At 33.4% G+C, this 27369-nt stretch overlaps 1 protein-coding gene and 1 long non-coding RNA gene across 2 annotated transcripts; one reads left to right on the top strand and one right to left on the bottom strand.

Annotated features, from left to right (window-relative positions):
* The first annotated feature begins 1970 nt into the window (after window positions 1-1970).
* LOC120353166 (cyclic AMP-responsive element-binding protein 3-like protein 4) lies at window positions 1971-27116 on the top strand. Its single transcript, XM_039435931.1, has 3 exons — window positions 1971-2007; window positions 23143-23314; window positions 26234-27116. The coding sequence occupies exons 2-3, from the start codon at window positions 23160-23162 to the stop codon at window positions 26280-26282; spliced, it is 204 nt and encodes a 67-aa protein (XP_039291865.1). The 5' UTR covers window positions 1971-2007; window positions 23143-23159; the 3' UTR covers window positions 26283-27116.
* Window positions 7659-9265, bottom strand: LOC120353167. The gene is made up of 2 exons (XR_005572214.1): window positions 8601-9265; window positions 7659-8078 (listed from the first exon to the last, which is right to left on the bottom strand). It is a non-coding gene; the product is annotated as an uncharacterized LOC120353167 (long non-coding RNA).
* Window positions 27117-27369: the final 253 nt, after the last annotated feature.

The raw sequence follows: 27369 nt of genomic DNA, 5'->3' as shown, positions 1-27369 counted from the left end.
GAACATATGACTAACTTCTATTAATCAATAATTACAAACTACAGTTTACAATAGTTGGCCTCCTCAACACCCCTTATAGCCAACCCTAACCACCTCTAGTAAATAACAATAGAAAAATTACAAAGTTATAATACATTTAATTACAAACTAAATGGAAAAAAGTTTACAACAGTTAGATTGAACAAATTTGATTACAGGCAAAAAGTTATATAGAAAAAATACAAAGTTATAAGAAATTTAATTACATACTAAAAGCAAAAAAGTTTACAACAGATAGATTGAAAAAAATTAATAACAGGCGAATATTTTTATAACAATTTCCAAATGTGATTTCTGTAAAGATATATTTTCAATACAGTTTTCAAAATATATAATTATTTTAAATGAATGGTATAGATGAGATTTGGCTTCAATTAAATATTTACAATACACTTACAAACTAACCCCTTATAGCCAACCCTAACCACCTCTAGTAAATAACAATAGAGAAATGACTTATAGAAAATAGAAATAGACAATAGAAAAGTTACAATAAATTTAATTGAAAACTAGAAGGAAGAAAGTTTACAACATTTGGAGGGAACAAATTTGATTACAGGTAGAAATTTATATGAATTTCCAACTGACTTCTGCAAAGATTTGAAATTCAAAAATGGGTTCAATTAATTACCAACAATTAATAAAGTATTTAATTTGAAATACAGTAAAATTTTGAAACTAAAAATCAACCGCATTATCTTAAACTTGTTTTGAGTTTATTCAGGCAATAATAAGTTGATAATTTTATAAGCTGAGCTTTGAATTCAGTTAAAGTTACAATAAATTCACTTACAAACTAAGTTTACAATAGATGGTCTCCTCAACACCCCTTATAGCCAACCCTAACCACCTCTAGTAAATAACAATAGAAAATTACTAAGAGTCTGATTCCGAGCTCGGGATTTAGCCAAGTTCTAGACTTTAAACAGCTGGAGTCAGAAAATTTGCTTTCCGAAACGGGGCGTAGTCGCAGTACACGTTTAAATTAAATTTTGAAAAACTATAAAATTGAACACAAAATAAAATTAAGTGAAAACAGTGTAAAGTTCCAGCTATTTTGAGTTATTTAGGAATGTTTTATTTCGTCAAGGAAAAACGTTTCCAATTATAGAAATGAGAAAATAAAGATTATAAAAAAACTACGATTCCGCCTTGTTTCGGAAAGCTAATTTTCTGACTTCAGCTGTTTAAAGTCAAGAACTCGGAAACCGGCCCCTTAAAGTTACAATAAATTCACTTACAAACTGAGTTTACAATAGATGGCCTCCTCAACACCCCTTATAGCCAACCCTAACCACCTCTACTAAATTACAATAGAACAATTATTACTAAGTTACAATGAATTTAATTACAAACTAAAAGGAAAAAGTTTAGAACAGTTCAATTGAACAAATTTAATAACAGGCTAATATTTTGATATTAATTTCCAAATGTGATTCCAACTGCTTTTAATTACAAACTGAAAGGAAAAGGTTTAGAACAGTTCAATATTGAACAAATTTAATAACAGGCAAAAATTTAAATAAATTTCTAACTGTGACTTCTGCTATATTTTTGCAGAAGTCACACTTGGAAATTCATATAAATATTCGCCTGTTATCTGAGTTGTTCAATCCAACTTAGTTTCAATACAATATCTAAAATAGATTATTATTTCAACTGAATGGTATGATCAAAATATATAATAAATACCGTATTCTAATTTTAAAATTATTATTCAACAAAGGAAAAATAGAAAAGAAACAATAATTCTGATGTAGTCCACGCACCATGAGCTGAGCGATGGCTTAACAGTTTTGTATCAAATTATGGTGTTGTGTATCAAGTTGAGATTATACTGTATAATGTTGAGGTGATACTGTATCATATGTGATTAGCCTATACTGTATCATTTATGGTGGTGAAGCCATAGAGAAAAGATTGCTTAAGAAGATATCACATGGATTGAATTAATTCAAAGTTTGCAAGGTCTGTATAATATTATAGAACAACATATTATTTCGATATAAGTCGAATTGTATGATAGATATTTATATAAATATAAAGAAAATAATTGAAAATCTCAGTACCCTTTTTTAAAAATATTTTATCACGACATGTTTCGGTCAATTATGCCATTTTAAAATGAAATTGGAATAGAATACCTAACAAATAACTCAATTTCTGTTGTTTTGAAATGCCTATTGTTGTATCACAGCTTTTTAAATTAGCTGCCATTTAAGGTTTGTATAAAAATAAAAATCTGATCTCAGTCATGAAAGCAAATTTTTGAATCAAATTATAAAAAAATATATTTTCTTGATCAATTTGACATTAAATTAATTAATTTATCAAGGAAATAATTATTATTGGATAAAATTTAATGGGATGAATTGAGTAACAGCTGTGTACAGTAAGTGGCAAAATGGAGAGACTTGGCAACGTTTTTCTCCTATCTTTCTTCACTGTCATTATAACGTGGACCTCACTATAGGCTTTGACTTGCCAATTTGATGAGATTATAGGATTAAAATTTTTGACATCATGAGCTAAGCTATGGATTCTTCACTAATTAGTGCATTGAGCCGTGGCTCAAAAATTGAAATTAGTATTAATATTTAATCATTAGAAGAATGAATTTTAGTATGATTATAGAATTAGTAAGGCGTTGGATTATTGAATTTGAAGTAACTAGAATTAATAATTTTGACAACATGCGCTGAGCTATGACTTGAGACAAATTGAAAAAATTGGTAGTAATGTTTTTTAATGAATTATGTAGAAATTAATATTGGAAGAATTAATCTTAATATTATCTTATGAATAGTATTTTGATAGATATTCATTTATGTTAGGCCCACCGCAAAGTAAACCCACGATAATCCAGGAAAAGCAACCCACGCCGTGGGATGTTTTGTAAACCATTGCTATTTGAATTATTCATAATCAATCAGCTGACAAGTGGATTATTCATTGCATGTATTATTATCATTACACAGATGTCTAGAGAAGCCTAGCAATGGTTTACAAAACATCCCACGGCGTGGGTTGCTTTTCGTGGATTAGCGTAGGTCTACTTTGCGGCGGGTCTTAACCAGCCAGGGCTAAGCTTATAGTAGGGAACAAAGTTACAAATAATTTACTTACAAACTAAAAACTCAACTATGTTTACAAAAGTTGGCCTTCTCAAATTTATTTTCAGCTAATCCGTTCCACCACAAGTTGATTACAATGGACAAATGACTTAGTTGGAAAAACTTACAACTGGAAGGAACAAAATTTATAATAGTTAAATTGAATAAATTTTGATAACATGCAAAAATGTATGTGAATATTCAACTGGACTTCTGCAAAATCATATCTAATGAGGAAGCTACAAGTAAATCACAAGAAGCCATCAAGAAAATCGAGAAATGGATTAGAACCTGGCGGATTAAGTTGAATGAAAGCAAGTCCACACATGTTGTCTTCACAAATAGGCATTATGTGTACATTCCAATCAGATTGAACAACAAAGAAGTTCCGTTTGCAAATGAAGCTAAGTATCTTGGATGACACACTAGATACAAAACTACGATGGAAGTCACACGTCAAGAAAAAGAAAGAAGAATTGGATTTCAAATATTCAAATGGACTTCTGCAAAATTATATCTTAAATACAATTTTCAATTATTTCAATTAAAGAGAGTAATGAATATTTCAAATTAACACAATAATTAAAATGATTAATCAACAGTGGAAAAATGAAAAACAAACAGTAATAAATTCTGATAAGAGTTCACTTGCCATTATCTGATATTATTTATTTATTCTTACAAAAATCTAGGAGTGCAACAGGCATAACAGCCCAAAACGCACTCATGAATACAGGAAATGCATTATTAAAAATTATTACAAAAAAATAGATATATATATATAAATACTAGAAAAGTAATAAAAGAGAATGATTAAAATGGTACATGTGAAAACAGAAAAGAAAAATAGTATAATAGCACTCTGAGAAAAGAAAAGAACAATGTTAAAGGTAAATGATAAAATTTGAATTTTGATATTCAATAAGATCAATCATAACCACATAAAATAACAACATATAACCTACGTATTACATATGGTTCAAGAGAAGTGATAAAATAACTAGACAAAAAGGGATCAAAAGGGAAGTGGAAAAAATATTAAAAGTTAGTTAGTGGAAAAAGGGTGACCATGGAGAGAACAAAAAAAAGGCCATTGTGAACCAGAGTAAATTAAGAACAACAGGTCTATATTACTCTTCAATTGAAGAATGGAGACATTTTTCTCTTGAAGCTCCATTTAGACAAGCAGAAGAGATCCACCTGACCATCGCAGCAGAGGAATATACGAGGAATACGATTCATTGGTGAGTAATAATGACCAACCGTGTTACATCTACAGATTGAGAACTCTTGCCGATTACGATTATTGAAGACAGGAACCTTAAAATTCAGCCTTGCCAACAGATTAGGACTGCTCACGGAACCGTTCACAAGACCATAGAGGAATAAACAAGAAAGTACCTTCCGTCTGGATCCCAAAGTCTCAAAGCCGAACATGCTGCGCAACACACCAGTTGGAAACCCCAAAGGACAAGGACGATTCTGCTTTCTACAAAATAACAATCTCAAAAATTTATTCTGAACAATTTCAATCTCATGTATCAGACCCACCTGATGGGGATCCCAAACCACCGCGCAATATTCAAGCAAGCTCCAAACAAGGCTAGGAAAGAGAGCCATCAAGCCTTCAACATCTCTAAACCCAGCCGTAGATCTCATGATGAAACCCAGCATCCTATTAGCCCTACCAACCAAAGAATGGACATGGGGAGCAAAACTCAGAGAAGAATCAAACAATACACCCAGATCCTTGAAACTATTGACTCCAGAGAGTTGAAAGCCGTTAATTCTATAATTGAAAATAGGATAATTCAGCTTACGAGTGAAGACCATAAATTTACATTTGCCAACATTGAGATCGAGGCCGTTATCAGTGCACCATCCCGAGACAAAATCCAGGTCACTTTGCAGCAGAACAGAGTCATTATGACAATCAATCCTCCTGTAGATCTTCAAGTCATCAGCAAACATCAAACAATTGGATTGCAACAGGCAGCCAGGCAGGTCATTAATAAACATTAAGAACAACAAAGGACCCAAATTACTACCCTTAGGCACACCAGAGGAACTGACATAAGTGCTAGATTTCAAATTCAAGACAGAAACATAATTAAGACGATTACTCAGGTAGCCAGAAAAGAAACTAACAAGCTGAGGCACCAAACCAAAACTAGATAATTTGCAAACAAGCCGCCTATGACTGATTCTATCAAAAGCCTTGGAAAAGTCAGTGTATACTACATCCACTCTACCCCCAACATCAAGCGCCTCTGAAACATCAGCTGTGAACTCAAGCAAGTTAGTTGTGGTTGAGCGACCCCTCAGGAAACCATGCTGACTATTAGATAAAAAGGGACCAATATGACAAATCACACAATCATAAAGCACTCTCTCAAATACCTTAGCAAAAGGTGACAATTGAGTTATTGGGCGGAAGTTGGATATGTCATTCCTTCTTCCAGACTTAAATATGGGAATAACCTTACCAATTTTCCATCTGGTGGGGAACACTGAAGACCTCAAGGATAGATCAAAGATGAACTTCATGGGAGGGCCCAGTATTTCAGCACAACCCTTTACAATAAATGCAGGAACATTGTCAGGGCCACAGCCAGAGCTAGGTCTCAGATTACCTATTGCTGCCAATATTGTACTCAGGTCAATAGAACCAATTGAAAGGGAAGAGATATTAATTCCAGGATTGATGTTGCCATCGTCGACATCAGCCAAGTGTGTGTCATCAGAAAAAACTGAAGAAAAATATTGAGCGAAGCCATCCGGCAAATCATGCAAACCAAAAACCTGGTCACCCAAATGCATACCTTCATGAGTAGAGCCATTAGTTCTTCTTGAGTTGACAAAACCCCAAAAGCTCTTGACATCACTTTTGATACCCGACTCCACCCTGGATATATAGTTACTATATTGCCGAGCAATCAACTGCTTGACCCGAGTTCTCAAGCTTTTAAATTGTTCCAGGTGGTATAAAGAGTAACTCTTCTTTTTAGCACACCTATCCTTCCTTTTCATTAATCCTATTATTTCAGCATTAAACCATGGTGGATATTTAGTGCCTCCCGGCCTGACCCTCCTCTCTGGCACACAATTATCAAAGCACTCATAGATGAAGTTGTAAAATATATCAATAGCTTCATCCACACCAGAAGAATTATAAATAAGTTCCCAATGACAATCTCTCAACTGAGTATAAAGCATGAGATAGTCCGCCCTCCTGAAGTCATACAGTTCAATACAATTTGAACGGGAATTAGGAAATGTGGACAACATCTGAACTGTAATGACAAGCGATGGATGGTGAGCATCCTCTGGAACCAGGAAATAATCACAACGCTCAACATTAATTTCAATGCTGGAAAAGACCAAGTCCAAGATACGATTATTACAATTGAGAACTGTATTACAGAGAGCCAGCTCATAAAAGTTAACGAAAGAGGCCAATCTTCTGGCAGAAGGAGAGCCCAGCTCCAAACAATACCTATCATTGGTAATTTCAGGTAAGTTAAAATCCCCCAAAAAGATCAACTTATCACCAATAGCTGCATAACAAGATTCCAGGTGACTCAAATAGGTATCGAAGTACTGAAAGCTAGAAGAGCAAGGAATGTAAACAGTGATTACTGTATGGCTAACACCCTCAAAGTTGATATTGACACCAAGACTCTCGTACGGATCAAGAGTTAAACAGGGACATAGATTAGAGCGAACCCTACGATTAACAGCAATCAGGACCCCACCGCCCATACCTTGTGGCCTATCTCTCCGATAAATAATATAGGAGTCGGTGAACAACTCACTGTCCATGATTCCATTACACAACCACGTCTCAGTGATAACAATAACATCATAATCAGAAGCCAAGAGTGAAGTCAGAAATGAGTGTCTCTTTGTCCTCAAACCTCTAACATTTTGATAGTATATTGATAAATATTAATATAGTATATTGATAAAAATTTTGATAGAATGTTGATGATGTCCAAAAGTTAAGGTTATTTAATCATCGAATCATCCCTTTGGCTTGTCAATTTTTGAGGAATTAATATAATTGATTTTGATATAAGCTGAGCTATGTCTTAACAAATTAAAGGAGTTATTATTTATATTTTTAATGAATTGAGAAGTAATCACTATTGAAGGAATTGATGTTAGAATGCTATATAATCAGTAAGGCTTTGACTTGTCATTTTGAAGAAATAAGAATTAATCATTCTGACAACATGAACTGAGCTTTGAAGAAATTGGAGGGAATATTTTAAGAGAATTATGAAGTAATATTTTTTTAAAGAATTAAGAAATAATGATATTGGAGGAATCTATGTATGATGTACAGTATGATTATAGTAAGGCTTTGTTTAGTCATTTTGAAAAAATTAGAATCAATAATTTTGACAACTTGAGCTGACATATGACTTTGTAACTTGAAGAAATATTATTATTGATATTTTTTTAATTAATTGTGAAGTAGACTAATATTAATAGTAGAGGTATATTATATTAATATTAAGTTGATTTAAATATAATTATAGAATCAGTACAGCTTTGGCTTATCAATTTGATGAAATAAGTATTAATCTATTTTTAATGAATTATGGAGTAATTAATATGGATAAAAATGTATGTTAGTATCAATGTGGTTAGTATTATAAAGCATGAGAGATTAAGATTAATCATCTAAACAAACTTTTAAATCCCAGAAAGATCTGGCAACACTTAACAGCTATAACTGGTCTGCATTCACTCACGTTTCAAAAAGAAACACTTCAAGCAATCAATTTGAGGATGAATAAATTATAGAACAGAACAATATGAAAGATCATAATTCACTGATAAGCCACTAGTGAAATATTCAAATTCGACTGGAGTTATGTTGGTGAGGAGTTAGCAGAGTTTGGAGATAGATTACGCCATCTGGAACAGAATTTCTTCGAACTCCACAGAGAGAAAATGAGGTTCAATGGAGATGCAACCGGTCACGTTCCTTTGAGGTTGAACTGACACTTACGCGACTCAGGTCGAGAAGAGACTCGACAGTAGTCGAGAGCATGTGTTTCCAAATGGTGACACTCAGACCAGTCGATTCTAGTCCTCCGCGACTGTCACCATTTGGAAACACATGCTCTCCACTAGAGTCCAGTCTCTTCTCGACCTGAGTCGCGTAAGTGTGAGTTGAGCCTAATTCAATAATAATAAAAAAATCACCGGCTATCCGATTAAAAAGTTAATTCTCGAAAAAACAGTAAATTACTTGAATACTATCAGAATAAATTAAACTATAGATTTGAAAGGATCAATGTGACTTTCAAAATTGAAATTTGAACTAGGAATTAGATTTAAAAATTTAATGAGATTAAACTAGAAATTTAAAATAATCAAAGTAAATTTAAAAATTTAAATTTTAAACTTGAAGATAAAAGAGAATTCTTCACTAACCTTTGAACCATGAAGTAGCGAACCGGTAGCCAAAATTTCGTCTTGAACTTCATACTTTTGAAGCCTACATTCACTTACTAAACTAGCTAGATTATCACTCGATGTTATTGCACTACTTATTTCACTAAATCACTAAAATTCACTGATAAAATTCGCGATGTGAGAAAATGGTGACATTTGTAAAGCTTCTCTCTCTTTGTATTATTCTTAGCCTTTTCCCACTGAGGTGGTGTCGGCGTTTCGGGTCATTAGCTTCCAGGAGTCTACTTAGATCATGAGCTCCATTTGGTGTTAGTCATAAAAGGCTTCACTCTATAGAAGGTATCATAATGTTCCTTTCTATCCATGAGAAGGAATCTGAAATCTCATTGTCTGAAACAATAATTTTGACAACGTATACCAACCATATACATCTCTACTTAATTACAATAGACAATGATATTAGAGAATAAAAATGAAACATGTATAATATTAGACAAATGAAATAAATGCGCCAAAATGAAATAAATAGAAGAATAATAAGACCTAAGTCAACTATACAATAATATGCATCTATTATAAAAAAAATACATTCGTCCTGAACTATTAAATAGATATATCAACTTTATCATTATTATTATTATTATGAATAATAATAATAAATAAAAATACAATTTGACAAATACATATAATAATAAAATATATGTATTTAAGATTATGATTTATAATATCATTAAATATTAATATAATATATATTATATTAATGAATATAGGCATAGCCACCTCTAATAGATGTATGTATTAAGAGGTGGCTATGATATAGGCCTATTTTATTCCCATAATAATAGAAAATTCTCATTGACTTTATTTATTATAGAAACTCATTCATTACATTTTTCAACATAAATTTTCAAAGGCACTAGGATCTTCATGATTTAGCACTTGAAAATTTATTGTTATGACACTAAAATGTAATAAAGAGTTGAAAATATAGCTGAAAATCTATAATCTGAAACGAAATATGTTTTAGTTCACTAAATAATGAGAAATCTAAGGCTCAACTCACACTTACGCCACTCAGGTCGAGAAGAGACTCGACTCTAGTCGAGAGCAAGTGTTTTCAAATGGTGACAGTCGCGGAGACTAAAGTCGACTGGTCTGAGTGTGGTGACCATTTGGTGACACACTCAGACCAGTCGACTTTAGTCTCCGCGACTGTCACCATTTGAAAACACTTGCTCTCGACTAGAGTCGAGTCTCTTCTCGACCTGAGTGGCGTAAGTGTGAGTTGAGCCATTATCTTGAATAAAATAGTAGTGATGATCATTATGGTGATGCTATAATATAAAATGACTATTAAAATTCAAACACGTTCCTGACATCACATCCAAGACATACAAGTGGAAAGTAGATGCAGCAAATAATATATCATTTTAAAATTTACACTAGGAAAAGAGAAGTGGAATCGCTCCATATTAAGATGAATATTGAAAGAGATGTTGTCAGTTCTACATTATTCTGTAGAACTGAAAACACCTCTTTAATTCACCTTGACTTATAATTTTGAATACAATAATACCTGGCAACACATTCGAGACCAATAATTGGATAGTATGCAACAAATAGCTTATGATTCCTACATGTGTTGCCAGAATCATTAAAAACTTTCCAGCCTCTTTGTTCAACAAATCACTATTTGATATTCTGCGTGCAAACCCCTTCTATTCTTTGGAGGAGTGTCTCATACATTCTTTTTTTAATGAAGTGTTAAGTGCCGGTTGCACAACAGCCGGTTAAATTGTACTGTTGGATGCAAGAAGGGCCCGGGTCCAAAAATTCGATTTTGAGAAAAATGCCCTGAAACATTTCGAACAGAATAATTTTTTATTCTCAGTCAAGATGTATCACTTAAGTAACCATTGCATTAAAATTTAATATTTTTTCTATTCATTATTTATTTTGTATTGAGAATTCTATTTGTAAAATAATGGGTAATCATTTCAAAAAAGATCTTTTCAGGCCCTTCTTGCATAAAATGGAATGAGAACATAAAAAATGTGTTTTATAATAGACTAATTTCTATTGATTATAAGATGGAAAATTGATTAGATGGTCAACTGAAATGAAAATACATATATTTGAAAAGTCATGGAATAATTTAAAATCTTAATCTTGTTTATGTGCTATTATTATTTCTTCATCACTTTGAATGTCCAAATCATCATCATCATTGTCAAACAATAACTGTTCTGATTACTATATAATTCAATGAATAGCCTATTGATTGAACAGTAACTCATTAAATAGAAAATTAACTTCTAAAAGGAAACTTCTAACTTTTGCAGAAACTATTCAACTCAACTTGTAAACAAACGCATCAGGCCAACAAGCTATAGGTTGACCAACAGTGCTTCACAAAAATTTTCATATCTCAGTCAGTTTTAAAGATACAGAAACGAGATTTAGCAGGCATGTACAGAAAACCAGCTGGAATGGGTTTAAGCATTTTACGCAAAAAGGGCTTGAGTGACTTGAAGCCCTTCTTGCATCCAACAGTACAATTTTAATCGTGATTAATTCCACGAGAGCCAATCAGAGAAGCCGTGTTATCAAGAAGGCCATCTCAGATTGGTTCTCGTGAAATTAATCACGGTTAAAATTTAACCGACTGTTAAACCGATCTATTAGTATGCCTACAGCTCATTCAAGACATATAGTGAATATTATGCAACATACAACATATAATATTATTATAACACATGTTTTTCATCACATATTATGCATAAAAGTGAATATATAATATGCAACAAATGACCACAACACAACGTGTTCAAGGTGCAACATAAATCATCCTAAACATGCACTCAAAACACATGAAGAGATAGAGCTGTAAAACTAAAACTGCAAATGCATTCATCTCTTATTATCATCCGCCTCATTACCCATGCACAAGCCTAGCTCACTTGAAGCATGCACTCAAAAAAATGAAGAGATGAAACTAAAACTGTAGGTGCATTCATATCTTATCATCCGCCTCATCAACCATGCACAAGCCTAAATCTCATGCGGGCATCACACTCAAATGAAAAATAAAAGTTGTGAGCATGTGCGCACTTTAAGTAGAGAAGCCGCAATGAATCTGAAACGTACTTGAGAAACATAAAAATTGAGAAAATTTATGTTGACAAAGAACTTGAGTTGTTCTAAATGCAACATGGGTCACTCAAAGCATGTACACAGTAAGCATGGAGGAGGAAAAGATGTGAGCGTTTAAAAAGATGAGCTAAGATGAAAAATATGAGCGTTTAAAAAGATGAACCTGAAACACTCTGAAACTAAAACAAAAGGATTGAATACAATGTAGATAAAAAATACAAATTCAAGATATAAGAAAATTACTCAAAGAATCCATTGTTATTGGATGTAAATCAAAAACACCATTTTACTCACAGAGCAAAATGTAAATTCAAAGACACCATTTTACTCACAGAGTAAAAATGAATGGATTGCTGCGACGATTGTGTTTATAATTATTAGAGAAGTGATGCTGTGATGAACCTGTAAACAAATTGAGGAACAGGGCAATTTAATACAATAAATAACATTAGATACAATAATAAGAATTGTAACAAAATAATACAATATTAATATTAGAAACTGATCACATGCACACAGTATATAGTTGTAAACATGTGAAAGAGAAGCCATGTGATGAACCTGAAACATACTCAAGAAACAGAACAATTATATTGAATACAATAATATAATATTGTTAAAAATATAATAATATTAAAATTAGTAATTATTTTCATGCACACAGAAAATATTTGTAAACATGTGTAAGGGAAGCCATGATGAACCTGAAACTTACTCAAGAAACAGACCATTAATATAATGTTGATAAATTATAAATTACAACTTTAACTTATCATTAAACTAAACTAAGGCACTTCCTGAACCAACAGGATTACATGTTCCCCCCGCCAACTAGCAAAGGCTAGAGGCAACGCTTTCTCGTCCCCGCCAACTAGCAAAGGCTAGAGGCTATCACCCGCCAACTAGCAAAGGCTAGAGGCTATCCCCCGCCAACTAGCAAAGGCTAGAGGCTATACTTTTTCTTCCCCGCCAACTAGCAAAGGCTAGAGGCTGTCCCCCGCCAACTAGCAAAGGCTAGAGGCTATCTCTCCGCCAACTAGCAAAGGCTATAGGCTATCCACGGCCAACTAGCAAAGGCTAGAGGCTATACTTTAATGATATAACTTCAGAATTATCAATGGTATAAAGTCACTTATAAACTAAATTTCATGCAAGTTAAGACTTAAATTAGGTTAGAAAACAGTTTAAACCCAAGGTTTTACAGGATTGCATTGATCTTCAGTTCCGCGCCAACTAGCAAAGGCTAGAGGCTATCCCCCGCCAACTAGCAAAGGCTAGAGGCTATCCCCCGCCAACTAGCAAAGGCTAGAGGCTATACATTTTCTTCCCCGCCAACTAGCAAAGGCTAGAGGCTATAATTTTTCTTCCCCGCCAACTAGCAAAGGCTAGAGGCTTTACTTTACTAATATCACTCCAATCTTAAAACTAAACTTAGATTTCTAATTTCTTAATTCTAATGACTTATCACTAAACTAAACTAATGCACTACCTGACCACCAGGAGTGGATGATCCCCCCGCCAACTAGCAAAGGCTAGAGGCTATACTTTCTCGTCCCCCGCCAACTAGCAAAGGCTAGAGGCTGTCCCTCGCCAACTAGCAAAGGCTAGAGGCTGTCCCCCGCCAACTAGCAAAGGCTAGAGGCTGTCCCCCGCCAACTAGCAAAGGCTAGAGGCTATCCCCCGCCAACTAGCAAAGGCTAGAGGCTATACTTTCTCATCCGCCGCCAACTAGCAAAGGCTAGAGTCTATCCTCCGCCAGCTAGCAAAGGCTAGAGGCTTTCCCCCGCCAACTAGCAAAGGCTAGAGGCTATACTTCACTTTTACTTCAGCCTTAAATCTAATCTTAATCCAGCATTAATCTAATATTTACATCGCCAGTCTCATAGAACAAATCAGACCAGGCCACAGTGTAACAGTACCCCACCTGCCCATCAAGTTAGTGCTGTACTGAGCCCGCAACCATCATGAAAAAGCTGTGAGACCGCCACAAAGGGCACTGATCAGAAATGAAATACTCGACTGACAACTGCAAATATCCTACGGGGACCCTAACCACTCAAGCCCTATTTATAGTGATTGTCTTACACCACAGCCATTCACAGACCACAATCAAACAGTAGCACATGTTCGTCCAGTTGTTGGCACGCGGAAATGCGATCTGCAGGTCAGTTGACTCTAACTTGAAAGCATCCATTGGACTCAGAACCAACCGGATAGAACTTGGCACTGCCGAAAGGGTTGGAATAAACTATGTTATAATACTAACCGCCACAAACATCCCATCCCTAAATATCTGTGTTATGGGAAAGTGTTAAGAAGTTCTAGCCTGTCTTAAAATAATATAAATACCAGATACCTCATACCAAATTCGCCGGTCCATATCTTCATTACGGTAGTGGCGCTGCTCTCCATTGATAACTGATGATGTCTTTCCATAAACGTTTCTTTACGTTCATATAGTCCTGTTGGAATAAACAAAGCCTAGGTTAATAATCATGATTTACAAATAGTATCAACTGTAATAAATATATTAAAGTTAAGCCTACCTTATGTTTTAGAAATTAATTGAAGATATTTTCAAAAAAATCAACTAAGATTATTTTTTGACAGGAGCATGCTTTCGTGTGTGCTCACAAGTCTCTTCAATTATGGAAAGCTTCCACAACATCAATGTTCACTCTACAAACTCAAAAAATGAACTTTTTTATTGGGGGATTGTGCATTCAATTGGTCTTGAAACTAATTATTTTTAATAAAATTCAATTAACAAACCTGACAAATTGGATTTTTTCAACTATTGGCCAACCTTGAAAAACGTAACTTGACCTAAAAAGAAAAATGTAATAGGGCTATATTAATTTTATTTTATGATGTACCGTACTAACTTAGCCTTGCCAATTATTTTAGTTTTGAATCCAAACTACTTGTAGGCTAAAGCATTTCAATAAAAAAAATTACTAGGCTATAAAAACATTTCCAAGATTTTGTGATGGAGCATTTTTAATGGAATGAACTACATTATTGAAATAGAGTTTATATAACTTACTCGAGATTGATAGAATTTCTTTTAAAGAATTAAGAAAAGTATGTGATAGGAAAAGAAAGAGTAATAAGAATTGTCCGTATAGAATCGATAAGAAAAATATAGAATGATCAAAATGATTGATTATTTAAGTATTTTAAAAGATATCTAAGTTTTAAACTATTTGAGAAAGCTGGGCTCAAAATAGTTAATTAAAAAACTAACAAGTACGGTATTGAAAAAAAATCTTTATATTATGAGGCAATTTAAAAAAACTGAATATAACTAGACTTGGATAAAAAACAAATAACTACCGGCTAAAATGAATGCTTCAAAAGAATTAAAGTTAAGTTTAAGAGTTGAATATTTACACTTGAAAGAAAAAGTGACTTCAACTTACCTTCAAACCATGAATTAGCGTAGGAAAAAGTTTACTCTGTAGTATAATCTCATTACTGAAAACTAAATTATCAATTGATGTAATTAAAAACTTTACAAATTGAATTAAAAATGAGAATTAATGCACTAGCAAATAATTTTACGAAAAGTGAATGATCAACTAACTTTGACATCATCACTCAAGTAGGTACTGGGCACATCTGATATTGTCGTCTGCTTTCTCCAGGTGATCGGGCCAGTCACGGCCTGGTACGTGCTCAGCTGTCTAATCAGTGATGTAAAAATATAAATATTTTTAAAGATTACCAAGCAATAAACAATTTTATCTGTTGAATAAATTTTTCAAATTACCTGGAAAATTATCAAATAATTATATTATCAACTTATTTTCTTTCATATGAAATATTTAATTTAATTCTTCTGAGAGCGCTATGTTTAAAAGCAATGTTTTGAAAATTGGAAATTGCTCAAACAGAGAGTAGCCGTTTTGAATTCTGCGAAGAGTATAATATAACTTATAGTCCAAGCGGGTGCATACCAACTGACCCAATTCCCATTTGACCCAACCTACCACTTGACCCAATCCTTTTAAATCATGGAAAGCCGCGAAACCACTTGACCCAATATACCATTTGCCCCAATATTATAAACATCACAAAACCATCTGACCCAACCTACCACTAGACCCAACTACTGTGCTGCGCTCTCGTGGCATAGTTTATGGTGCGCAAAACATCAATGCCTTCTTGATGAGTGGTACTCCTTCGACAGTCATGACAGTTGACATTCCGATATTTTCTCTTTTCTGGTAGATGTCAGGACAGTCAAGACTAACCTACTTATGTGGTGACATTTGGTACTACATTTTCAGTATTGTTTTCAAAAGCGGGAATCATAATTATTTTCAAAGTTGACTGCTTGAACTGTATTTCAGAATAAATTATTGAACTGCCTTGATGGAATTAGAAAATGCCTTGATGGAAGATTAAATGCATTAATTATTATTTGAAGCTACAGTAGTTTAAAATATTGGAAATTTCAGTCCACGAGAAACACTTGATGATGTCTTGTTTAAAGATTAAAATATGGTAGGTAGAATACTAATAAAAATCAACAATATATACTCTTGTGAAAATAGAGTAGTATCTATTATGTTTCAATCTCTGCTATGTGAATTAGTAAACATTGAAATAGAATCTATCCATTCTAGAGCTAGAATATAAAATAATAATGAATAAAATGGCAATGTCGTTTCATTTTTATTCACCCATTAATCACCATGATCCTGAATTTGACCTTGGATCAAATTCAGTGAAATAGGCATAGTCTGTCCAAGCAAAGAAGACCCTCTGGAAAGATGGGAAATTGACTCAAGCTCGGTCAATATTGGTTCAAAAATTATCAATTTGACCTAAAATTGTAGGAAACAATTTGATCCACTATTAAGACCACATTTATAATGGAAATTTGATCTCATTTGCTATGTATCTTCTATAATATAACAACAAATAAATGGCCAACAATGGTCAATAGTAAATTTATTAATAATCATTACAAAGTAAAGTTTTATTTATCAGCAATGATGTGAAGATCTATGTTAGTCTGGTAGGGTATCTACCATTGATTAAAAATTATGAGCTATATCTAAAAATTTGAAAATGATATCCTAGGATACACAGAGACTTTGGGGTTAAAGTAGTGTCGCTAAACCAATTAGAGCAGAAGTCAAGATATACCGTAATGATAATGTTATTTCCATCTTTTCACTTTTGTTTGAAAATTATGAGCTACTGAAACTAAAAATTTGAGAAAAATCTCCAAGACCACACAAAGACTTTTGGGTTGAACTAGTTGCTAAACTAGAGTGACCAAATCAATCCCAGAAAAAACCGGGCCTCCTAAAATGTATCCCCCCACCCCCTATGCACCCAGGAAAAATACAAAAATTACCCAGTAATTTTTAATACTAATATGTAGGCCTAATGCAACTAAAAAACCCAAATTTTATGCTTTTCTTTTTAATTACAACTACACACTGCTTGTAGACGGGGTGAATTTATCTTGAAGAAACGAGCATTTTGTTCTGCTTCCAGCCTTCTTGTTCATGTCTTTGTCCTTCAAAACATAGTTGTATCTTGTATAATTGTACACAGTCCTTTTGTAATTGTACAGGATGAGCAGGATTGATTCAAGGGACTCCACTTTCATTCTGTTTCTCCCATCAGTCCATTGTAAATTCATGAGAGAAAATATTTTTTCTATGTTTACTTTGTGGGCTGGTATTTCAAACAATTATAGTGAAATTTGTAGCCTAGAGTGCTGGCGAGGACTGTCACAATCTCACAATATTTTATAAAACTCACACATTTTTCATGACATCACAATAGTGCTTTCTTTTATTTTAAAAATTTTCTTCATTGATTTTTTTATTATTCCGAACTGATCAGATAGAATAGAATCGTCAATTTCAATGTGCTTCTTGTTAAAAAAGCAACTGTATTCTCAAGATTTTCCTATGGCTTGCCGCTCTTTTCAGTATCATTCAATCAAAAACTGACAATGCTGAAAATGACTTGCTCCACTTGCTTGAATATCCCATATACAAGAACCATAAAGTGCCACTTGTCAACTTCTCATCATGCGAAATATTTTTTAAATTATTTTAGAACTTTTGTAAAACTAAAAACCAATTACCGGGACTTTTGTGCGTCCCGAAACAATTTTTCTGGACACCGTATTTTTTCATGAAAAACCGGGACAATCCCGGTTTCCCGGGACGTTTGGTCACCCTATGCTAAACCAATATTAAAGCAGAAGTAAAGATAAATTATCAATCCCAGAAAACGTATTTGAAAATTTTATAATTGAAAGGTTGAACAATGAGAGAATAAATTAAAACACTAAAGAGAACAGTTGACAAATTGAAAATATTTCATCAATACAGATACTTTAAAGACATCAAATTAAAAAAAAAACACATACTCATCATGTGTTCGGTTGATATTCACATTCTTTTAGAAATTAAAAGTTATGGAATTCGCCAAACACTTGAATACTAATAGATACACACGTAAATACACATACACAAACTAGTCTCACTTCAAATTTAATTTATTTGATTTAATAAATGATCAACACCAAATCCAATGAAATTTTACTCAAGTTGTAGCGTCAGATGGCACCATTCAGCTAGTAAGAACCAGAAGTCTTTATGTGGCCTATGAGTTTAGATATACAATCGAAAAACCATGGCACATAAAAGTTTGTCCCAAGGCAGAGTAGGCTAGATAAAAATTGTAGAAAAACAATATACAAAAAATGGTTCAAACATGTAACTATTACTTGAAATACAATTAATTTATTGAAAAAGATATTTTCTTGGCATTCTAAAAAAAGGCCTATTGGCCTAGATTGTAATAGAGGGTTCACCGGTATGGGTTGTAAGAAATATTTTTCACTTGTCCTGCTGAAAGTAGTCCTCTTATGAAGACTTTCCTGAATAATATTCTCACAATAAAATTTCTCCCAATAAATTTTTTGAGGAAACAATGATGATCCTAATTTTCCATAAATATTCTAGGCTACTGTTACTTCAATAACAGTAATAATAATGTTTCCACTATTATTATTTAGGTATGATCTGTTTATCTTTAAAAAATGGATTGCAAGTGGAAAATGATATTTGCAATTCAAAATGATACATGCAATCCAGAATGATATGTGCAATCAAAAATTATACGTATGCAAAAATGATATGATTCAATGTGCACACTTCTTATAATTTGATTAAAAATAAAATAATTATATGCTTCTTTCTTATTTTTTATGTTGATATTTTATAATAAACTTGACATTAATTTGTCTAATTTTATAAACAGTCATTTTGTTTCATTTATTATCTTCTTTTCACAATGAAAGAAACTTGAAACATTCATTTCCACTTGAAGTTTCTTTCATTTTGAGAAGTTCCACAACATCAATATTTAGTCTACTCTGAGAGTTTAAGCATTGACTATGGATGTAAGCATTGACTATGTATGATTGACTATGATTGACTTACATCCATAGTCAATGCTTAAACTCTCAGAGTAGACTAAATATTGATGTTGTGGAACTTCTCAAAATGAAAGAAACTTCAAGTGGAAATGAATGTTTCAAGACTATGGATGTAAGCATTGACTATGTATGATTGACTATGATTGACTTACATCCATAGTCAATGGTTTAAGTTATCTTATTTTCATTTTTTCCAATTTAAATTACACTACACAAATTAGTGTAGTTAGTGCATGCTGAGAGTTACTTTCTTGCTCTTAATGCTAGAATATCTTTCTGAACGGCCCAAAATGAGCACTGAACTTCTGTATATGACAACGAATTCCTGCCATTTAGTCCTAAATGAAGTTATCCTGTCCAGAGTTAAATTCGATCGCTAGGGTAACCGACCAAATTTCATTCTCAGCGCAAGTGGACACGTGGACTATAGTGATCTGGACATTGCGGTCACCATCAAATTCAAGCAATGCAGTTGTGCTATCAATGCCATTGAGCTATTTTTTACAAATCCCATGACTGTTAGATTAGAGCATATTAGTATTATATTTTTGTTTCATCAACTCTTGTTTTTTGTAAACTCTACTGTAATCATTTAAACTATTTAGCCTATAGTTACAATTGAAGAATAAACATCAGTGTAGGGTGCTGTTTGAGGAAATGTTCAATCACATTTCTGAGGAAACTATTAATTAATAGGTAGGCCTACCTAATAAATTACGGTAGGCCTACAGACTAACTCATAAAATGTTAATATATTTTATTGAAATTTCTAGGTTTTTAAAGTGCAGTTCAATAAATAACTCAATTGAGAAATGCAGTCTCATAAGTACCGGTAACCGAGAATTGTAGGGTACTATATCATGGAGATTATTTGATTTTTTTACAAATTTCGTTGTGCAAATTGTTTATTTCTCAGTAAATAAATAGTACAACCAGAAACATAGCTTCTGAAATATTCATAAAACTATGTAGGTAGGCTACTCTAAATCGATGTATTCTAGAAACACTTATCCAAATTTACTGAGGGAAGAAACTTGTGAGGAAATTTTTTAAGGCAGATTCGATCAAAGTCATTCTCTACAATTATTTATGTTGTAGGTTTTAACCTAGGTTATAAGGAATGTCCATAAATATTCATTTCCAATTTCTATTTCTAATACGGTAACTCAATTCCATTGTCTTACAGAACTTATATCGTAGGCTGTAGGATACCTGTCAACAACTTTTTTCTGACTTAATAAAAACTATGATAGCAACAATAGACTACAATACTAGGAGTAAGGTAAAATCTAGTTGTGAAAAGTTACCTATATCAAATTGAATAATCATCAATCATTTACTGATTGATAAGATGCTTTTATGGTGGTTTTACCAAATCTAATAACCTCATCCAAATTTAATAATACAGATCTAACCTCAAAATCACAAAATAACACAAATCTAACCTCAAAGATAGCAAGAACTGTCAAAACAGTTGTGCTTGGTTTCAAGGCCTTCTAGACTTTTACCTGAAGAGTAGACCGTAGGTAGAGAGTAACCAAGCTTGGAACATTGCAGACGTTTTGCCAGAGTGCAGCACAGTAGTTGGGTCAAGTGGTAGGTTGGGTCAGATGTCAATTGGGTCAGTTGGTTTTTTGATATTCATAGAGTTGGGACAAATGGTATATTGGGTCAGATGTCTATTGGGTCAAATGGTTTCGCGGTTTTTCTCTATTTTAAAAATTGGGTCTAGTGGTAGGTTGGGTCAAATGGGAGTTGGGTCAGTTGGTTGGGCTCCTATCATCCAGCGTGCAATAAAACAAATCGCGTTATCAGCATAATCAGCAGTCGAGCTGTGATTGGCTCAAATCGGATCCAGTTCACAATCACATCCAAATCCCTGTGCTGTTTCCTTCCCCCACCCCAATCACAACCACAAAACCCTGTGCTCTCTCCACACATTAGAACTTTGATGAGGCCCACGTTTTAATGGCAGAATTCGATTTACAATAGTGTTGCAATCCTTGTCTATCATTCAACAAAACAGATAGTACTATCTCTCTCTCTCGCTTTGCAATGTTGTCTATTAGTGAGAATATTTTATATTTACTTTTGACAGTGACTGTACAAAACTTAACAAACAATTCTCAACCGCCATTTTTTTTTCTTCATTCTATCGAAATACTTGAGTACACAAGTCGTATAATTGATTATTTTTTTGTATTTTTGAAACGATGAAATAATTTTTAAACATTACTGTATGAGAAACACAAATTAAAATACATGAAATGACATTTTAAAAGTTGATAACTAACCATCCTAGATTTCATCCATGCTTCAGTTAGCCCACCCGTATGGGTTAGACCTACTCGTACTGGTATAAATAATATTGAAAAGCTATTTCAGAATTAATCCATTGAAATTACTTAGTTTTGAATAGGATTTCTATTCTTGTATCATTTTAAAAAGAAATTGGAATATAATACCTACCAAATAACTCAATTTCTGTTGTTTTGAAATTCAGATCGTTGTATCACAGCATTTTAAATTAGCAGCCATTTCGGGTTTGTATAAAAATAAAAATTTGATCTCAGTTATGAAAGCAAATTTTTGAATCAAATTATGAAAAAATATATTTTCTTCATTAATTTGACATTAAATTGATTATGATAATTATTATTAGATTAAATTTAATGGGATGAATTGAGTAACAGCTGTGTACAGTCAGTGGCAAAATGGAGAGACTTGGCAACGTTGTTCTCCTATCTTTCTTCACTGCCATTATAACATGGACCTCACTATAGGACCTAACTATAGGTTCACGTTATAATGCCAGAATTCGATTTACAATGTTGTTGCTATACTTGTCTATCATGCGACAAAGCAGATAGAGCTATCTCTTTCTCGCTTTGCTCTGTTGCCAGATCGTCTTCCAGCAATGTAGAATTAATAATTAATTAACAAAATATTTCATCTTAATTATAAAAATTTATTATGAAATTATTGAAAAATATGATTTCCTGCTCCATAAAATATAATTAATAAATTTAAACAAGAATGAACAGTTGATATTACATCAGTAAACCTGTATCAGCTACCGTCTGTAGGGTATATATCAGCAATAAAGCTATTTATATATTTAATTAAATATATTGAATCTTTGGCAGATATCTATATATATAAAAGCGAAATGGCACTCACTCACTGAATGACTGACTGACTGACTCACTCACTCGCAGAATTAAAGATCTATTAGACCAAAAACGTTCAAATTTGGTATGTATGTTCAGTTGGCCCTTTAGAGGCGCACTAAGAAATCTTTTGGCAATATTTGAACTCTAAGGGTGGTTTATAAGGGTTTGAATTTCGTCTTTTAGCATGTATATTCTTCTTATTCTCTTAATTATAATTGAAAAATGTCCATACCATATGTTAATATAGAACTATAATCTAGATAGAGTACCTCTTCGAAACAGTTGTTAACTGGCAACTAAATTAATAATTTTGTCAGGTTGGCATTATGTTGAGTTGACTTTGTTAGGTTGGCACCAAGTTGAAGATTTAAATGCATTTATCGCGGAAAAATTGATTGGGCACTGCTACTTCAATCCTGGGAATATTACATTACTAGCCGTCAGGCTCGCTTCGCTCGCCATATCCGTTTAGCCAGACGTTTAGTCTGGACCCCCGACTGAATTGTTCTAACATATGATAAAAATGCTCAAATGAAAAATGCAGGCGAGCGAAGCGAGTCTGCTGATCTCATTCTTGGACGATCCAGTCGGGGGTCCAGGGGGCGGAGCCCCCTGGCTAGACGGATATGGCGAGCGAAGCGAGCCTGACGGCTAGTTAATTAATATTTGAACAAATGCAACTTCCAAAATATTGTACTTTTGAAATGATACTTTTTGCTGCAATATTTTACAATTTTGTTGTGTTTTGTGTTGTCAGCTGAAGAGAAACGCCTGATGATAAAAGAGGGAATTTCTATGCCTTCGCACTATCCACTGACCAAACAGGAGGAGCGGGAATTGAAGCGAATCCGGCGCAAAATCAGAAATAAAATATCCGCCCAGGATTCGAGAAAACGCAAGAAGGAGTATGTCGACGGCCTCGAAGACAGGTAAGGGTATAGTGAGGTCCACGTTATAATGGCACTGTATGATTGACAATACTGTTGCTGTTGTTGACACCCGCATCTTTCAATAATACAGAGTTAGTGAAAACTAAAAAAAAGCTGAATATATATTTCCGAAGTATAATTTGACAGGAGGTATCGTTGGTGATCCCATTTGAAATGAAATTTACTCTATCACTTCAACATCTTTGACCCTCATATATGAATCCAAATTCATATTTTGAAATAAGAAGGTGGTCATGTGATACATGATTCCGATACAGAGTTCCAAAAGAAAATGAATGGCGGAACCCGCACATTGATATCTCAACCCGCATCAGTTTGTTGATGTAAAAGTTGTAAATTTTATTGCATACAAGCTTACCCGGCGAACTTCGTACCGCCAAAAAGTCAATGTATCTTATGTCACACTTGACTTTATTTGGTGAATCATGAAATTTATCTGACAATCAATATTTCCATTCACATTTCAATACGGACTTCCTATGTGCTTAGTCATGCAGCATATACTTTTCCAAAAACATATTCTGCTCAATCATTTGGTAGTAATATCTATCAGTAGATTTTGAATTAAAAAATATAGATAGGTTAAATCAGTGTTTCAAAGTTGAGTATAAAAGTTTTGTATCAAATCTTGTGATACAGAAAAAATTTCATCAATTGTCTGTAATCTGCAGCATATCCTTTCGACCTACTATGATGACACAGAATAAATTAATTTCTTGTTGTCTATAATCTACGCCTGTGAACGACAGTGGATAACGTTTTAAAATGAGCTTGGCACGTCGAAGGCTGAGATTCAAAAGTTATTTATTCATCATCTATCTATTATCCAATACTGGCATCATTTTGAATATATTTTAATTGTAAGGAAATTGCAAAGACTATTCTCTACACACTGAATACTTTTGGTAAAGCCTAGAAAAGCATGATTCAGCGACGAACTATATTGAATTGAGTCAAAAGAAAAATACAGAATACCCAGTTGACCAATGAGAAAAAAATCAACATACTAGAAAAATGTGAAATACAAACACAACTATAACAACCAGCAAGTATATTGAGGTATCAATAGTTTTCATCTACAAAACTGATTTATATCCATTATAGTATGATAAATGTTTCAAAGAATTACTGTGTAAAAATTCTTTTGTGGAAAATTCGACCAATTTCAAATTCGAATAATCTTTATTCACAAAAAGAAAAAATGAATACAGCAGCAGAGACATTATGCATTGTGAATATTCTCCACAAAAACAACAAGTCTAGGTGTGGGGAATGAGTTCTGTGAACTGCATTGTATAGTTCATTATAGTATAACAATAACAGTTGAAGATTTACAATAAATAATAAAACAAAAGAACAAGTAGTATAAGGTTAACAATTGCTATGAATGATAATAATGGGAAAGATAACCAACTTTTAGAAAGAAATCTTTTATAATCAAAAGAATGGATTTTCAACATCTGTTTCTTATTCTCCAAACATAAAAATTGTCGGCTCTTATAAAGCTGAATGCTGCCACCTTCTTGAGTTCATTTCTCAAAAATAATCTCAAAGATAACTCATCAACAATCATGGAAGTTCGTGCCGTTCTTTTCATTTCACTGGTTCTTTGCTCTCTACTGGTATGTTAAACTTTAGTAAATTTTAATATATTGTTATTATCATTGATTCTAATTTCAATACCCGATATAATGAGTAAAATTTAGCCTGGGTCTTACACTGTTCATTATTACACATGTGAGGTTGATATTTTATCCAATTCGTTTGTTAAAACTATCCCTTGAATAGTAAGTTGGAAAATTTCTTTTCCTACAGTTACGTTGAAAAGTGGCCATTGCTGCACTGATTACAGAACGCAAAGAATCACTTTTCCGCTCTAGTGCGGGAAAAATTTTTCTGCACTCCAGATTTGCAACATGGCAATGCAAAATACTTAGTAGGTTATATGGAGCAACAGTGCAGCAAAATCAAAATGAAGTTGGTAACAGTGACTGCTGTGGCTGCTATAGTGAGCAGAGGTGCAACGAAGCACAACGCGCTAATTATTACTATTATATATTATAACGAGGACAGCAACAGCACAGTGCCACCACAGCACACACCACACAGCCGCCTCGCCATTCAAACACTACTAAGTTATTTGATGGATTCCAGGCAATTTTACCCATAATTACCCACTTTTCATATTCAATGGTAACTGTAGGAAAAACTTAATGTGAAATACGTGCGCAAAGTTCCTCTGCTGCACTCAACAAACCATTCCGCCCTCGCCTACGGCTCGGGCGTAAACGTTTCTTTCGGTGCAGCAAACTGTCACTTTGCGCACTAGTTGCACAAATAACTATTTGAAATCTGGTTTCATTACTTTTTGAGTACTTCATGTAATTATTCCTGACGTTACTTTTTATTTATAGTAATTTTCAATTATCTTGGCAGCAATCAGGTCTAAATGTTGTCTGTTATTTCAAACGGACAATACGGTATTCTTGTTTTTTTAAGATTTAATAATATTTTGATAAGAATGATTCTAAAGCTATATTTCTGAGCAAGCAAACATATGAAAGAAAATCCTGTTTTATGACAATGTGATATTTTTCCTCCCTACTATCTTAAGTTGAATTCCATTTTCTGGAACATAATACTAATGTAGTTGTTTTCTGCAACAAAAGGGAGTAGTACTCCTTTGGGAGTAAAATGATAAGGCCACATTCTTCCCTAATTAACTTATCCCTAAAGCGGTCTTATCTAATGCATCCTTTTACATGTCTGCTGATTGAATTCTTGAATCTTGTTTCTTTTTGAACAGCAACCATGCTTCACAACTGTAAGTCAGAGTTGATACAGTCAACTTCACTCTGTAGAACTTCCTTGGTGAATATTTTCTGGCTTTGTTTCTAGGAGACCTGCTTATTCCACATACTGGGCTGAATTTTTATATTTTTGTTGAACATCGGGGTGGCTCGTTGGAGTAAGTGATAACGCGCTGTTCTAATAATCAAGAGAACCCGAGTTCGAATCTCGACCGGGACAAAAGTTTTTGACCACAGCACAATCACATAGATACGACCACCCCGTCTTTCAGAGGAAACGATAAGTCGTCGTTCCGGACTACCTGAAAAGTAGCCCATATAGTCGTCATCTCTCATCATTATCCCTCTTACTCGTTAACCACGCACAAGCCTAAGAACTTTTGTGGGCATCACCCTCAGTATAAATATTATTATATATTATTTGTCTTGGTCATATAATATGTGACATGTCGGATATTTAAAATTTTTCACCTGTAGCCTACTACTGTATGTTCCTATTTTTTATCATAGTTTTATCTTGCTGGCATGACATGCCTCATTTTTGTTCTCTCTCTTGTTGTGTTCATCACGGTATGAAAGTACTTTTCATCCTTGGGGTTATCAGGGAGAAAAATCAACTTTTGTTCTTGGAGGTTCAAATAAATTGTTCAATCTCTTGAAAGACCCGTTGGTCTAGTAGCAGAATTGGTCTCCAAGCAATATCATCTGAAGTTCAGGATAAATGTAAGGCAATCATGAATAAATAAATTTGTCATCGATGTATTGGCATTTGACTAGTAAAGGAGAAGATTATGTTAAGGTATATGCCTGTGACGTTTCAATTTTAAAGCGACTTGAAAGACCAATTTGAGAACTTCACTTGTTTAAATCACAAATATTCAAAATTGAAACTGATTTATTATAATTAACTATAGCTTACCCGGCGAACTTCGTACCGCCAAAAAGTCAATGTATCTCATGTCACACTTGACTTTATTATTTGGTGAATCATGGATTTTATCTGACAATCAATATTTCCATTTACATTGCAATACGGACTTCCTATGTTCTTGGTCATGCAGCATTTATTATTCCGAAAACATATTCTTCTCAATCAATTGATAGTAATATCTATTAGTAAAGTGTTGAATTAAAAGAAAAAATAGATAGGTTAAACCAGTGTTTCAAAGATTAATTCAATGTTTTCATAGTTGTTGACTGTCAATAGATGGTCCAGGAAATATG

Source organism: Nilaparvata lugens, chromosome 9 (assembly GCF_014356525.2).
Source record: "Nilaparvata lugens isolate BPH chromosome 9, ASM1435652v1, whole genome shotgun sequence".
Taxonomy (NCBI): Eukaryota; Metazoa; Arthropoda; class Insecta; order Hemiptera; family Delphacidae; genus Nilaparvata; species Nilaparvata lugens.
The sequence above is the reverse complement of the archived record's forward strand: the minus strand, read 5'-3'. Positions and strand labels throughout refer to the sequence as shown.

Excerpts from the sequence above, each read along its gene's own strand:
- LOC120353166 (XM_039435931.1), top strand. The coding sequence starts at position 23,160 with ATGATAAAAGAGGGAATTTCTATGCCTTCGCACTATCCACTGACCAAA. Across the intron at positions 23,315-26,233 it reads GTCGACGGCCTCGAAGACAG|GAGACCTGCTTATTCCACAT; the intron begins GTAAGGGTATAG and ends CTTTGTTTCTAG.